The 16,288-nt window shown below is 45.8% G+C and overlaps 1 protein-coding gene across 5 annotated transcripts in view; it reads left to right on the forward strand.

Annotated features, from left to right (window-relative positions):
- DPP8 (dipeptidyl peptidase 8) overlaps window positions 1-15,527 on the forward strand; it is a 45,267-nt gene extending 29,740 nt beyond the window's left edge. For 4 of the 5 annotated variants that reach the window (XM_077263302.1, XM_077263303.1, XM_077263305.1 and 1 more), the window contains 9 exons: window positions 1,656-1,735; window positions 4,017-4,169; window positions 5,309-5,444; window positions 5,572-5,717; window positions 6,211-6,357; window positions 6,470-6,622; window positions 11,817-11,959; window positions 12,151-12,262; window positions 13,247-15,527. In XM_077263302.1, coding sequence (XP_077119417.1) covers window positions 1,656-1,735; window positions 4,017-4,169; window positions 5,309-5,444; window positions 5,572-5,717; window positions 6,211-6,357; window positions 6,470-6,622; window positions 11,817-11,959; window positions 12,151-12,262; window positions 13,247-13,369 — 1,193 coding nt within the window. In that variant the 3' untranslated portion in view covers window positions 13,370-15,527. Of the gene's footprint in view, window positions 1-1,655; window positions 1,736-4,016; window positions 4,170-5,308; window positions 5,445-5,571; window positions 5,718-6,210; window positions 6,358-6,469; window positions 6,623-11,816; window positions 11,964-12,150; window positions 12,263-13,246 lie in introns of those variants that run through there. The other variant, XM_077263304.1, reaches the window with a different exon arrangement.
- The last annotated feature ends 761 nt before the right edge of the window (window positions 15,528-16,288 follow it).

Genomic DNA, 16,288 nt, shown 5'->3' on the forward strand with positions numbered 1-16,288 from the left:
GTCCTTCCAAAAGTAGGACACTTTATTTGGGCTTCCTGATCATAAGAAGGCTTCCTGATGGTTACAGGAAGGGTTTAGCCGTTTCATCGGCCATGTTAGCCTGGTGGATTTGTTTCACCATCCAGGAGTCCTTCAGTGTTAGGCTGACCATCTATCTCCCTGTCTATCGAAGGATCTAGGCACCAGGCGTCGGCAAGGCACGCCTGCAAGCTTGTGGATTCGTCCAGTCCACATACATTCTTGAAGCACTATAATCCCCACACTTCCACAGATGTGAGTCTGGGCAGGCGGACTCTGCAGGCCGCGGTGGCGTACTTGTAAGTAGCGGTTACACAGGGCCTGATCTGATGTGTCCCCACCCAGGGACTGCTTTGGAACGTCCCATGGTCTGTGTCCCCCAATGAGGCGAAGGAGAAATGATTTTTTTTTTTTTGTACTCACCGTAAAATCCTTTTCTCCGAGCCATTCATTGGGGGTCACAGCTCCCACCCTGTTATTAGCTTGTGTTTTATAATTTGACATGCTATACTCATATATTTAATGTGACATGCTATACACGTTATTGATCTCCTACTGCTTTTGCACTGAACTGGTTAGCTGAGAGCCAGCAGGAGGGTGTATACTGCAAGGGAGGAGCTAATTTCTTTGTATCAATTAGTGTCAGCCTCTTAGTGGCAGCAGCATACACCCACGGCCTGTGCCCCCCCCCCCCAATGAATGGCTCAGAGAAAAGTATTTTACGGTGAGTACACAAAAATCCCTATTTCCAGTGTGAAAATTGCAAGATTACGAATTTTATTTGCTTTAATAAGGATGGTGGTATGAAGAAAAAAAAAAAAAAAAATCAATTATTATTAAAAATACATGTTACACAATAAGCTGAATTTAACAAGAAGTTATTTTTTAGTGATGGCTTCCCTTTTAAGGAAAAAAATACTTAACAGGACTGCTAGGATTTGCTTTTGTTCCCAGATCACAGGTCTCCTCAGTTAAATGTTAGGAATTACTCATGCAAATTGCCTCTTCTGAGAAAAAGAGGACTTAACTCTATAGCGCCACCTGTTGGAAGTAGCGATCCTACAAGTCACAATCAAGGGATTGTGACAATCAAGGGAATCAGGGTTTACTCATGTAATTTTGAGAGCATTAAGTGTATCCAAGTCCATTATGCGTACGTTGCAAATGAGGTCATTATATTTCATCAGTATTTGTAAACCAAAACCAGGGGTGGATCCTAAAGAGGGGAAATATGATGGAATGATTCATATTCCTTTTGTTTGCATCCACCTCTGGCTCTAAAATATTGAACTAAACTGCAATCTGTGAATAAGGCTTAGTATTGGGGAGTTTTAGAAGATGGTTGGAAAAATGTTCAGGAAAACGTCTTGAGAGACTGAAAGCACACCTTTGTAATTCAGCCTCCGCTCTTTTCCAGACAAATCATAGATGCACAAAATACAAAAATATTGATAAAGCATCTATGTATGGGGGTCCTCATGACTCTCTCCCCAACCCCAACAGATGAGATCTGGGATCAGAAAGATGACTGTCCAATGTAAATGCTTGCCCCTTTTATATGCAGTACCTGCTGCGCAAGCAAATGCTGTGTATACCTTTTTAATTTTACAGAATTGTATGCTTGGTCTGTGTTTTAGGTGATTTCCGTTGTCCTGTAAAGGAAGAGGTGGCAGTGACCAGTGGAGAGTGGGAGGTTCTTGGCAGACATGGATCCACTGTGAGTTATACAGAAGTCTGTAGTTGGCCTAATTTTTTAAATAATCTTCCTGTAGCTGTGAGTACTCCTACTTTTTCTGCTTAGTTAAAGTAAATTTTCATACTTTATTACTTGGATTCCCCCACGATCCTGAAAACTTGAGTTGTTGTTTTTTTTCAGAGCTACATTTCATTGGACCGGAGGTTGAACATGTACATCAATGCTCCATTAATGGTCTCCATTCACTGGTGGAGATGGCAGAATACAGCACTCTGCTCTTTCCAGCAGTCCCATACACCATGAATAGAGCAGAGGTACACAAGCTCTACCTACGCTCCATTCACAGTGCGCTGCAGAACCCCCACGCTCCATTCAGACAGTGCACTGCAGAGCCCCCACGCTCCATTCAGACGGTGCGCTGCAGAGCCCCCACGCTCCATTCAGACGGTGCGCTGCAGAGCCCCCACGCTCCATTCAGACGGTGCGCTGCAGAGCCCCCACGCTCCATTCAGACGGTGCGCTGCAGAGCCCCCACGCTCCATTCAGACGGTGCGCTGCAGAGCCCCCACGCTCCATTCAGACGGTGCGCTGCAGCGCCCCCACGCTCCATTCAGACGGTGCGCTGCAGCGCCCCCACGCTCCATTCAGGCGGTGCGCTGCAGAGCCCCCACGCTCCATTCAGGCGGTGCGCTGCAGAGCCCCCACGCTCCATTCAGGCGGTGCGCTGCAGAGCCCCCACGCTCCATTCAGGCGGTGCGCTGCAGAGCCCCCACGCTCCATTCAGGCGGTGCGCTGCAGAGCCCCCACGCTCCATTCAGGCGGTGCGCTGCAGAGCCCCCACGCTCCATTCAGGCGGTGCGCTGCAGAGCCCCCACGCTCCATTCAGGCGGTGCGCTGCAGAGCCCCCACGCTCCATTCAGGCGGTGCGCTGCAGAGCCCCCACGCTCCATTCAGGCGGTGCGCTGCAGAGCCCCCACGCTCCATTCAGGCGGTGCGCTGCAGAGCCCCCACGCTCCATTCAGGCGGTGCGCTGCAGAGCCCCCACGCTCCATTCAGGCGGTGCGCTGCAGAGCCCCCACGCTCCATTCAGGCGGTGCGCTGCAGAGCCCCCACGCTCCATTCAGGCGGTGCGCTGCAGAGCCCCCACGCTCCATTCAGGCGGTGCGCTGCAGAGCCCCCACGCTCCATTCAGGCGGTGCGCTGCAGAGCCCCCACGCTCCATTCAGGCGGTGCGCTGCAGAGCCCCCACGCTCCATTCAGGCGGTGCGCTGCAGAGCCCCCACGCTCCATTCAGGCGGTGCGCTGCAGAGCCCCCACGCTCCATTCAGGCGGTGCGCTGCAGAGCCCCCACGCTCCATTCAGGCGGTGCGCTGCAGAGCCCCCACGCTCCATTCAGGCGGTGCGCTGCAGAGCCCCCACGCTCCATTCAGGCGGTGCGCTGCAGAGCCCCCACGCTCCATTCAGGCGGTGCGCTGCAGAGCCCCCACGCTCCATTCAGGCGGTGCGCTGCAGAGCCCCCACGCTCCATTCAGGCGGTGCGCTGCAGAGCCCCCACGCTCCATTCAGGCGGTGCGCTGCAGAGCCCCCACGCTCCATTCAGGCGGTGCGCTGCAGAGCCCCCACGCTCCATTCAGGCGGTGCGCTGCAGAGCCCCCACGCTCCATTCAGGCGGTGCGCTGCAGAGCCCCCACGCTCCATTCAGGCGGTGCGCTGCAGAGCCCCCACGCTCCATTCAGGCGGTGCGCTGCAGAGCCCCCACGCTCCATTCAGGCGGTGCGCTGCAGAGCCCCCTTTTTTGTCCTAGCAGTCAGGCTACCAGAGATCAGAAAGTTACCCCTTTTCCTATGGAAAGTTCATAACTTACTATCTTGGGGAAAATAATCCTTTAAAATATGGTCTAAGAAATGTAGTTATATCTACTCTGCTTTAGTTACATGTGTTGTGCGACCCGAGGCGTCTGAGAAATAAAGTCCAGTCCATAAGCCTGCAGTGATCCTCAACCTACTGAACCGCCGCACAACCAGCTCTACCCTCTCCTAGTGTATCCTCACCCATCCCCTGCATACTGTGAGCCCTCGTGGGCAGGGTCCTCTCTCCTCCTTATGTACCTGTGTGCCTTGTTTTTTGCTCATGTTTAATGTATTTGTCTATATTTGCCCCGTATTCACATGTAAAGCGCCATGGAATAAATGACGCTATAAAAATGTATAATAAAAAATAAGCTTGGCATGCAGCCATGTAAAAAAAAGTAAGTTTTGCTTTGAAAGCTGTGTAATAAATGGAATAATTCTCAATTCTTCAGATTCGAGTAGATGAGGTCAATAAACTAGTCTATTTCGAAGCGACAAAGGACACTCCTATAGAACATCATCTGTATGTTGCAAACTATGAAACTCCAGGAGAGGTGAAGCGGCTCACAGACCTTGGCTTTTCCCATTCCTGTTGTGTTAGCAAGGTGAGTGTTTTGTTCGTCCCCTTCCCCACCCCTCCTTTCTAGTGTATAGTGATGTCAGGGTTTGAAAACTTCTGCAAAAGCTCCATTTCAGTATGGACACCCTATAAAGTGAGCATAGTGTGCAGCAATGTCAAAACGACACTGCTGTGTACATGTTGTCTTATATCATTTATTTTTTTTTTTTTTAACCACTTCAGGGTCTGGAAACCACTAAACCTGGGAAAACTTCTGCTTCTGTCTTCTGCTTCGGCGTCTGAATGTGCACATACCCTTAGTGTTGCCCCCTTTTGTAACTACTATCTGATTCTAAAATGGAGATTGGATTAAGTGGGGAAATCAAATCCCTCAGACGTGCCCAGGACAATGCACGCTGTAGCATAACCTCGGAGTTAAGGTACCTTCACACGAAGCGACGCTGCAGCGATAGCGACAACGATGCCGATCGCTGCAGCGTCGCTGTTTGATCGCTGGAGAGCTGTCACACAGACCGCTCTCCAGCGACCAACGATGCCGAGGTCCCCGGGTAACCATCGGGTTGCTAAGCGCAGGGCCGCGCTTAGTAACCCGATGTTTACCCTGGTTACCAGCGTAAAAGTAAAAAAAAACAAACAGCACATACTTACATGCTTCCCCCAGCGTCTGCTTCCTGACACTGACTGAGCTCCGGCCCTAACAGCAGAGCGGTGACGTCACCGCTGTGCTTTCACTTTCACTTTAGGTGCCGGCGCTCAGTAAGTGTCAGGAAGCGGACGCTGGGGGACGCATGTAAGTATGTGCTGTTTGTTTTTTTTACTTTTACGCTGGTAACCAGGGTAAACATCGGGTTACTAAGCGCGGCCCTGCGCTTGGTAACCCGATGTTTACCCTGGTTACCAGTGTAAAACATCGCTGGGTATCGTTGCTTTTGCTTTCAAACACAACGATACACAGCGATCGGACGACCAAATAAAGTTCTGGACTTTATTCAGCGACCAGCGACATCACAGCAGGATCCTGATGGCTGCTGCGTGTCAAACGAAACGATATCGCTAGCCAGGACGCTGCAACGTCACGGATCGCTAGCGATGTCGTTTCGTGTGAAGGTACCTTAACATCTTATTACATTGTACTGAGCTCTTGTGTTTTCTTCTTCTTTCCAGCACTGCGATATGTTCATTAGTCGGTACAGTAGCCAGACCCTTCCACACGCCGTGCATCTTTTTAAAATGAAAGGCAATGGATCTGATCCAACACAAAAGGATAAAGAATTTTGGGCTACCCTTCTGGAGTCACCAGGTGAGGTGGCACATTGTATGCTGATGTCGATGTGGCATGAAACATTCCATGAATCTCACGATTGCTTTGTTTTAATGTCCTTTTTTTTTTTTCTATTTTAAATAGAATTGTGTCTTTTCTTCATTAGGGACAGTTCCTGGTTACATAGCCCCAGAAATTTTCTCTTTCCCAAGTAGAACAGGATTCACTCTTTATGGCATGATGTATCGACCACATCAGATGCAGCCAGGGAAAAAATACCCTACTGTCCTTTTTATTTATGGAGGTCCACAGGTAAGGTTCATTTTTGTTTTTTCTTTTTTCAAAGAAAAGAAATGACAGGGAGTATACTATGAACATATTGATGAATGTTCAGGCAAGCTAAAAAAAATGCCTAGTGGAGCCCTGAGACTGGTGGCTTTAAGGATTTGTCCATTACTTTTCAATACTTTATCAATGGGCTCAGAGTGCTTCCAAATTTTTTTTAAAAAAAGTAAATTTTCGCTGACGTAACTCTGTTCTGCTCCCGGTGTCCTCCACTGGGCTCCCAGCGTCGTCCTAGTGGGTAGCTGTGTGCCTGTTCCTGTGTCTGTACTCAGATGGTTGCTCTGCCTTCTGGATTCTTAGAGGAGTCCAGAATGGTAAAGTAACCAATGGTTAATAACAGATTTGTATCAGGAGCCAATAATGGCTTTACATTTGTGATGCATGCTCCTATTTTATCAGTCCTCTAGTTTACACTCTGCATTTGGTGTCCATATGCAATAAAAGACTATTTTCTTCTTAGGTTCAGCTTGTTAATAATCGATTCAAGGGGGTTAAGTATTTCCGTCTGAATACCCTTGCGTCATTGGGGTACGTCGTTGTCGTAATTGACAATCGAGGTTCCTGTCACCGTGGTCTAAAGTTTGAAGGAGCATTCAAGTACAAGATGGTGAGAAAAGGCATTAACGTAGAACTAAAGGAAACCTACTGTACATGAAGAAAAAAAATGTCCATTCTACGAATGTTCCCTTGTGTAATGAGTATTTTCCCTTTCTATGCAGGGTCAAGTGGAGATAGATGATCAGGTGGAGGGGTTGCAGTATCTGGCCGCTAAGCATAGCTTCATAGACCTTGACCGCGTCGGTATCCATGGCTGGTCATATGGAGGCTACCTCTCACTAATGGCTTTGATCCAGAAACCTGATATATTCAGAGTAAGTTACATTATAAACTGCATAGACAGTTAAAAGAGGTGCTGTCAGTTCTCCTGTCTGAGTTTTTAGTATTGTACTTCCTCCTAGAAATGTAGGAAGATAATGACAACTGGGTGTTACTATTTGGGGAGTAGTCAAGTGGGAAACTTGCACTCGCAATGTCCAACTGGTGATGACGGCGGTACCATATTCTGCACTTTTTTTTTAAGAGAACGTGAACACCCAGTTATAGATTTTATAACAACATATTTTCATTTCTAGGGGGAACTACAGAAACTGAACAGCAAAATCATAGGTGCCCAGAATTTTTTGGGGGAATACAGTTTATTTACTTAAATCCACTTTGACGAGGACCGATCAGCTCTCCTTACTTTTCTACTTATCACTTCCTAGGAAAGCTTCATAAAGTTAAAGATAAAATATAAACCTTTCTCAAATATGAATAATTAGGAGAATTAAAACACTTCCTCACTAATTTTAGTTACAAAAGCTCTGGCCCTTTAAGACAAGGAAACTGAAGTCTGCTCAAGTCAGTCTCGCTAATTGACGGCTGTGTGTATAGGGTGTATACAAGACGAGTCTCTTCACTTCATGCTGACTGTAGTTATATATGTTACAAAATCAGATTAATCCCTGTTTGAAGCACCTAGATTGCCTTTTTTCATTGCTCCCAAAAAGTATGATGCCAGCTATAGTGTCTGATACCAGTGTGTGCAGGCTGGCAGATCAAGGGTTAACAGGTTTTAATAAAACAGGGAGTTACTCCAAGCAGGGAGATAAAAAAAACGTGAGGTAAAATACGGGCAGAATAGGGAAAACGTGAGGTTTTGATTAGTGGAAAATCAACGCAGGAATAATAGTCATTCTGAAAGAAATCACTTATCCATCGGGCGTCTTCCAGACAGAAACGGTCCCGGAGTAGATAATGGCGCCAACAGCCGTCGGCACGACGTGGATCCGGTGTGGTACTGAAGAAGGCGATGATCCGTTCCCAGCTGGCAACGTTGAGTCTTTGAAATGTCCCGTGGAGTCCTCAGTAAAGAGACTTCGGTGGCCGGCAATGTATAGGCCACAGTCCTGTCAAAATTAAGCGAACCTCGACGAATATGCATCGGGGATTCAGGAAAAGGTACCCGGTTCACGTCTCTCTCAGGCGGCACATTCGCAGCACTGACCGTTATAGAGCGATTGGAACCTCAATGTCTGGGAGCCAACATGCACACGGCGGGCTTCTAGTCAGTCTCTGCGGTTGGTTCCTCTCCGGGACGGGTGCACATCTCCGCTGCTAAGAGTCCCTGAAGCAGGAGCTCTCGCACTCCCCAGCCGCATGCTGCGCCTTCCCGCCAACTGTCTGTTTCCGCACGCTGTGCTGCCTCTGGTAACTCTTAGCCACGCCCCCTATCAGCCAGATCAAAGATTGGTCCGGTTGCCTAAACTTTCCCCCCGGACAACAGAGGAGATGGCCCCGACAGTTCCGGACCTGGCAATAGAAGGCACCCCCAGCCCAGTTTCTCTTCTTACTCCTCCACAGTGAATTCTTCCACAGTACCCTCCACACACACTGTATGATGACCCTACTGTACCCTCAATCACCCCCCGGTGACCCCCAACACAGTATGATTTCCCAACAGTGATCAGTACACAACCCTCCACACAGTACAATGGACCTCCATACAGTACAATGGCCCTCACACCCCTCCACTCAGTATGATGACACCAACACAACCATAGCCCTCCATACAGTACGATGTCCCCCACATAGCCCTCCATTCAGTGTGATGGCCCCATATTAATAATAAATACCTCTGTTCCCCAGCTGCTCCGGTCTCTGCAGCGTGTCTTCTGAGCCCTCACTGCTCGGTGCAGTGGGCACACTGCAGTGACATCATGCCTTCTGTGCCGGCACAGTTCTCAGACACCGAGGGGAATGATGCTAAGGTAGCGACAGCTGACTGCTCCCTCTCCATCATTGTTTTCAGCTGTATCAGCATCCAGGATGCCATGTGGTGGGGCTGTTCCGACTTACTGGCCTCATAGTGGTCTGCCGCCATTGGCAGTGTGCCACTGCCCTTTATAAACTATGTCCTCTTCCTCTAGTTGGTCTCCAGAATACTCAAGACATCTTACCATATATTTGATAATGGCAATTGTCAATAAATATCAAGTAAAGTTCAGACTCTTGGTTGAAGGGGAGGAACATTTTCACCTGATTTGTCTCTCACTGGCTCATTGAGATGCATTTGATACAATTCACTATTTTTGTGAATCCGTTAAAGAAAGTTTATGAAAAAAATTGGTAATGGGGGGGAAATGAGTTTTCCCTTTTGTATTCAATAGACCAGTGACTTAACAAAACATGTAAATTGAGTCCACCCTAAATCTTGAAGCTCTCTGTACCATTGAGATGCTGTATAGGACCTCCCCAGCCCCTCTCACGGCTGGTACATCCCAGTCTCAACACATTTTGAGCACACTGGAAAGCTGCTTCCCTGTAACACTGCGAGAAATCGGCAGCTCTGCTAATGGCAAGTGTTAGAGAAACGTCTTAATTTCATCTACTGTCATATGCTTTGACAAAAATGCAAGAACTAAGTCCCATCTGAATGATAAAGCTCTGTTTGCCTGCTGCCACCACAAAGAAGCTTGCTTCTTAAGCCTCTTTCACTCTTACGTTTTTACAATCTGCACAGGATCCGTCAAAATGTTGAAATGACAAATCCTGTGCAGATTGTAAAAAATGGTTGCACTGGGCTTGTTTTTCTGACGGAACCGTCGAGGCTATGTGCACCTGCTGTGTATGCGTCTTCACAGCGGTTTTCCGCTGCAAAAACGCATACACAACAAAATCCAGGTTAAAAATAATTTTAAAAAAATCGCAATGTTCTCATCTTCCGGTGTCCCGCACAACGTTACCAATGCTCCCGGCAGCTAGCGTTCCCAGTAATGCCTTGCGTGCAATGACCTCTGATGACGTAGCGGTCTCGCGAGACCGCGACGTCATTTTGCAATGCATCCATGGGAACGGTAGCTGCCGGGAGCATCGCGAGCATCGGTAACGCTGCGCGGGACGCCGGAAGGTGAGAATATTGTGATTTTTTTTTTATTATTATTAGCATTATACCTTGTTACTATTGATGCTGAATAGGCAGCATCAATAGTAAAAAGAGAGAGAGCAAGCGAGAGAGAATTTCCCTGACTGGAAATTCTTCCGCTCATGCTTAGTTTCAAAAGACTGAACCCGTCGCTGGATTCCTGCTTTTCATAGTCAGTGACAGATCCTGCACCCATAGGCTTCCATTATAGCCACCAACGGACAGCGCAGGACCAGTCACTGAGCGATTTTCCGACGTGCAGAAAAAAACGTTCCTCTGAACGTTTTCTCCGCCCGACGGACAGCGATTTTCCGACGGATCCAGTGCACGACGGATGAAACAGATGGCCATCTGTCACAGTCCGTCGCTAATACAAGTCTGTGGGAAAAAACAAGATCCAGCTGAAAAATTAGCAGGATTCTATTTTTTTCAAAAATCGACAGATTTCGACGGGAGCTAAGACAGAAGTGTGAAAGAGGCCTTACTGTTTATGTTGCAATAAATAATGGTATTTCATAAAGGGAATCTGTTGCCTTGTGCTGCTGCTATAAGATGCGGCCACTGCCTTTCAGGGCTTAAGGTACCTTCACATTAAGCGACGCTGCAGCGATAGCGACAACGATGCCGATCGCTGCAGCGTCGCTGTTTGATCGCTGGAGAGCTGTCACACAGACCGCTCTCCAGCGACCAACGATGCCGAGGTCCCCGGGTAACCAGGGTAAACATCGGGTTACTAAGCGCAGGGCCGCAGTCAGTGTGGGAAGCGGACGCCGGGGGACGCGAAGGTGAGTATGTACTGTTTGTTTTTTTTACATTTTACGCTGGTAACCAGGGTAAACATCGGGTTACTAAGCGCGGCCCTGCGCTTAGTAACCCGATGTTTACCCTGGTTACCAGTGTAAAACGCTGGTATCGTTGCTTTTGGTGTCAAACACGACGATACACGCCGGTCTGACGACCAAATAAAGTTCTGAACTTTGTTCAACGACCAGCGATATCACAGCAGGATCCTGATCGCTGCTGTGTGTCAAACTAAACGATATCGCTAGCCAGGACGCTGCAACGTCACGGATCGCTAGCGATATCGTTTAGTGTGAAGGTACCTTTATCTACAGCATTCTGTAATGCTGTAGATAAGCCCCGGTCCGACCTGAAAGAGAAGAAAAACAAGTTTTATTATACTCACCCGGGGGCGGTCCGGTCCTATGGGTGTCGCAGGTCCCGGGTCCGGCGCCTCACATCTTCATGCGATGTGATCATCCTGCCTGCTTTGTGCCGCGCTCCTGCACAGGCGTACTGATCTGCCCTGTTGAGGGCAGGACAAAGTACTGCAGTGCGCAGGCGCTGGGACTTTCTGACCTTTTCCGGGGCCTGCGCACTGCAGTACTTTGCTCTGCCCTCAACAGGGCAGATCAGTACGCCTGTGCAGGAGCGCGGCACGAAGCGGGCAGGATGATCACATCGCATGAAGATGGGAGGCGCCGGACCCAGGACCTGCGACACCCATAGGACCGGACCGCCCCCGGGTAAGTATAATAACACTTTGTTTTTCTTCTCTTTCAGGTCGGACCGGGGGCTTATCTACAGCATTACTGAATGCTGTAGATAAGCCCTGAAAGGCAGTGGCCGCATCTTATAGCAGCAAAATGAGGTGACTGGTTCCCTTTAAAGGCGTTTTCCACTTTACAGACAAATTGGGAAATGTATAGAACTGTGCTGATGTGTTGGGAAAACCTATTCTAGATTGTAAACTCCACTGGGGACAGTGATGTCTGTAAAGCGTGGAGAATATAAGCAAGCATAATAAATAAATGCCGTCATATCGCCCCCTCACTATGCAGATTCAGGAGCTTCTGAGGTCTGTATCTGCAGAAGAGCTGGAGGCTCCCAGCGTCTGCACAGACAAGGAGGCGACCGTGCTATAATGCCGTAGCTGCCAACTGGTTCCTCGTATCGACACTGAGACTTATCTGTAGACGTCCCCATCACTGCATGCCTTCCTTTGTGGTAGTAGTGAGGATATCCTTATCTATTAGGTGATGAGTGCAGTATATTTAGTTAATTTACTTATGAATGGTGAATAATTCTGGTCTTTGTCCCAGGTGGCGATTGCTGGAGCCCCGGTAACACTTTGGATCTTCTATGATACAGGATATACAGAACGGTACATGGGTCATCCAGACCAAAATGAACATGGCTACTACCTGGGCTCTGTAGCAATGCAGGCAGAAAAGTTTCCCTCCGAGTAAGTTTCATACCAGGTTTATATGTAACTTGGTTACTGGTGGCTCGGAGTTCACGAACTGGTTGCGATCAATAGTATAGCTTTTAGATTATTCTCGTTTATAGCATCTTTCCTACCAATGCATGACGTGTTTATAGATCTTCTCTTATGTATTATGGGTTATTGTATTTTTGTTTTTCTTTGTCCTGTAGACCCAGCCGTCTTCTTCTATTGCATGGTTTCCTAGATGAGAATGTGCACTTTGCTCATACAAGCATTCTCCTTAGTTTCTTAGTGCGCAGCGGGAAACCATACGACCTACAGGTGAGCACTATTGGAAATTTACTAGGGGTCTGGTACATCTGTCTTGCTCTTTGCATTACTGAATGATGTGGTTTTTAAATATTACACTGACCAATTTAATAAAACCTCTGAAAAGCCCTTCTGCTATTAAACGTGTTATCCAGGAAAAAAAAATATAATAAATATATTATTTGAGTACCTTCTAAAATTGCTGCTGCTCCACCGATTCTACAACATGTTTTGTTTTTTTAATTTTTCGTGTTCCGTTATGCAAATTTTCCCTTTACCCAACTGGGCATATACCGCAGAACTTCTGTGGGCGTGTTTTGATTGGCCAGCGTCAGTGGAGAAAAAGTAGATGCCCACAGAAGTTCTGTGGTGTACGCCCAGTTGGGTAAACGGACGATTTGCACCATTATTACAGGGGGGCATAACTTTGTAACATAGTGGCACAGAAGAAAGCTAAAAACTGTTCCAGAATCTGCAGAGCTGCACTAATTTCTTGGATGAACTCAAAGATCCATTTAACCCCTTAGTGACCACCAATACGTCTTTTTACTGACCTGATATAAGAGAATAGCATCCCCAGATGGGTGACCATCCAGCAGCTGTCTGCTGTACACTACAACTGAGAACTTGCTAAACACATCAACTTAAATTTACAATTATCATAAAGTATAGTGTGTCACCAAAAACAGTCTCAAAATCAGTGGGATATGTTGAAGCATTCCAGAGTTATTACTACATAGGGGAACACTGGTTATATATATATATATATATATATATATATATATATATATATATATATATATATATATATATATATATATATATATATATATATATATAAAAAAAAAATGGCCCGGCCACTAACGGGTTAAAGAGGACCTGTCACTGTGTTTTTTCTTTAATTCAATTTATCTGCTACCTATTACTACCTTCTGTATGCCATGATATTGCATGCATTATGCATTGTGAGCTAGTAACATGATTTCTTCTTTGCAGATCTATCCTCAGGAGCGTCACAGTATTCGGGTTCCTGAATCAGGAGAACATTATGAACTGCACCTCCTGTATTATCTGCAGGAAAATCTGGGCTCTCACATAGCTGTCACCAAAGCTTTGTGAGCAAAGTGTTTAATGGTGGTCAGGGTGGGGATGAAGTGCGGCAGCCCTGTTACCGCCGGTGAATGGCACCTGTAGACCCCATATACACAGCTTGGTTCTAGGCTGACCGTCAGAGGAGAGGGAATCTTGGGCATAATCCCTTTACTACAGTGATATCACACCACAGACTACCAGTCAGAGAGGATAAATGATGTCAGCCGCAGCTCCTAACGGCATTTCACATAATTGGGGAAATTCGTGACGCAGAACACTACACGATGAGGGTTTGTTACTTTGGAAAGTGTTTGCTCGGTTTTCTTTTTCCTTCTCACCCACGCAACCTTCAATAACTCCATACATTACCTGGGAGTAACCGATCAGTTTACAATATCTTTGCTCCAGATTTACAGCAAGTTTAGCACCAGCAAGCTACAAACTGCGAACGAACATCAAATGCAGTAGTTTGCAAAACTATTTATTTGCTTTGCCTATAGTCCCTGATACGACATCACATGCCCAAAGTCACTTTAGGCTTGATTTCTTGCACCATCTTTTGGCTCAATTTTGCCCCATCACCATGCTTTAATGCCTGATCCAGGATATCCCAAGCAGGACTGTGCCTGGATGCATCTAATCTATAAGCATCCTCCTGCATTGGGTGCGAATGGGCACTAGAAAGGCGTAAATTTCAATTTTTACTTTATTCCCATTGTGAAAGCTGCTCTGTGTTTTAGCACCACATCCCTTTTATATTTGGAGTGCCTTTCTTCTATTCCTCTCTATCCACTCCTCTTCTGGTCATGACCATTATGGTCAATTACCAATTGCTTTACATGCATTGGCAAAAAGCTAGAAATAGTATTACGGTATTAATTTTTTTTTTTTAATCATTTACTCCCCTGTCCATTTCCAGGTCACAATACACCTCCATGTTTTACAGTGCAGTCTTAACTGAGGAAAATAAGACTTCTCCCAAAATTTTAAAGAATCTCATGACTGTAATTATTTAACTCCACATTAGCGGAAAGATGTAATTAAGTGTGCTGTTATCAGTATAGCTCTTCTTTTGCAGGACCATCTTGCAGTGTAAATTGCCCAGTTTCCACCCCATGGAGATCTTGTACAGCACTTTATACCATGTAAACAAAAAAAAGCAAAAGGTGCTAATATAACTACTTGAACATTTTTCTCAGTTTGGAAATGCAGTGGCTTGATGCATCTTACCAAAACCTCTAATGTTGACTATAGTGTTAAGGATTGCAGTGGGTGGAACATGCAACTTTCCCATATTGGCTGTAAAGCAATGCTGGCTGCTCTGATACCTCACAATGTGTCATCTTGTCCTCTCTCCGCATGATGTATAACGGTTTCCTTTTCAATTTTCCTATAGGAAACCCAACGTGGACAGCATTGTACTAATAAAAATATATATATATATATATATATATATATTATTATTTTTTTTTTTTTCTTTCAAAGGCCGTCATGAACCCAATTGAAGTAGTAACAGTTGACTTGTTCTAGTATGTATCACCCTCAATCTTATGGCTGTCATCTAACCGGCAAACCTGGTGGGATTCGGGTTGCTAACTCATTGTACAGAACAGCAGACAGGACTGTGATCTTATACTCATTTCTGGCCCAGCACCCGACTCCACATTCCCCATACAGTCAGGAATATAGGGGGTTAGGAGGATTTCCCACTGATTTGGCAGCACCCCTGTGTCATAAGTAATAATTTGGAAGAATTCTAACTTTTACTTTTCTGAATAAGAATACTGACAGATGAACAATGAATTATTACGAAGCACCTATAGTTATAGGAATTATGGGGGCTGACGTCTGCCTTACATTATCCCCTGCCTTAAAGTGTGGTGGTTTGATGTGCAGGGGACTACTGCATAGCTTAAATTTACCATTGTCACCCCAAGCGGGACAAATATCGGTCTCCCCCCTTTTCAGTGACCCTGTACAAATTTCTAGAATGTCAAGTGTTTTAAACTAAACTTGTAATTATATGAATTTTTATTTTAATTGTTAAGTCTTGAGCTATTAATCTCATCATGTCACTGTCATTAATTCAGTATGCTCTCTTCTCACAAAGTCTCTTTTAAAGGTGCCATATTCTGCTATGTTTGGAAACTAGAGATGATATAGTCTTTAAAAAAGAGGGAAACCACTTGTCTGTGTCTTTTGGTTATTTCCTTTTTTATTTTGAGGAGCGTCCAAGAGTGCCATGTGGAACATGCTGTGGCTTATATATCGTGATTTGTATTGATAGCCCTATGGTAGCTTTAGCATTTGAACATCTGTTTTTCTCAACATTGTTTTGTCCATTTTTATAAGACAACACCCAGACCCATAATTTAATTGAACTTTGGACCTTTTTCTCTATCTGTTTTTCTTTAACGCCATGCATGTTCTTTTTGGGTCATTCCACATCAAGTGGACCAGTTTTAAAAATCGTCCCCACTCGACCTTCTCCGATTTTGCTGAAAATTTATAAGGATGTACATGTATGTTTGAAAAGAGGTTCTGTAAATTTTTAGGGCCAGATCTCAAATACATTGGGCACTGTTGACCTTTCACTGGAGGTTCCACCAAGCCTGCGGCTTCAGCTAAGAGGATTTTGCAAACTTTGGCACATAGCCATTAGAGTTCTATACTGGCTATGATGCTGAGATTTGGCATACTAGCTCAACTTTTGCTGCTAAACACGATAAAAGTATTACCGGCTATGACAAAACAATATTTCGGCCACAATTTTGTGTCAAAGTAGCTTGAAAAACGCGTCGCATAAAATTTATGCCAAACTTTGCCCATATGTAACTCAAGACCAAAAACCAATAGTAACTGGTGCTTTGCCCTGTACACCAAACATCTACATGACTTTGCATTGCTGCAATATCACGGTCAAAGCATATGTATTTGTGGAAATAT

This window comes from Ranitomeya variabilis, chromosome 5 (assembly GCF_051348905.1).
Source record: "Ranitomeya variabilis isolate aRanVar5 chromosome 5, aRanVar5.hap1, whole genome shotgun sequence".
Taxonomy (NCBI): Eukaryota; Metazoa; Chordata; class Amphibia; order Anura; family Dendrobatidae; genus Ranitomeya; species Ranitomeya variabilis.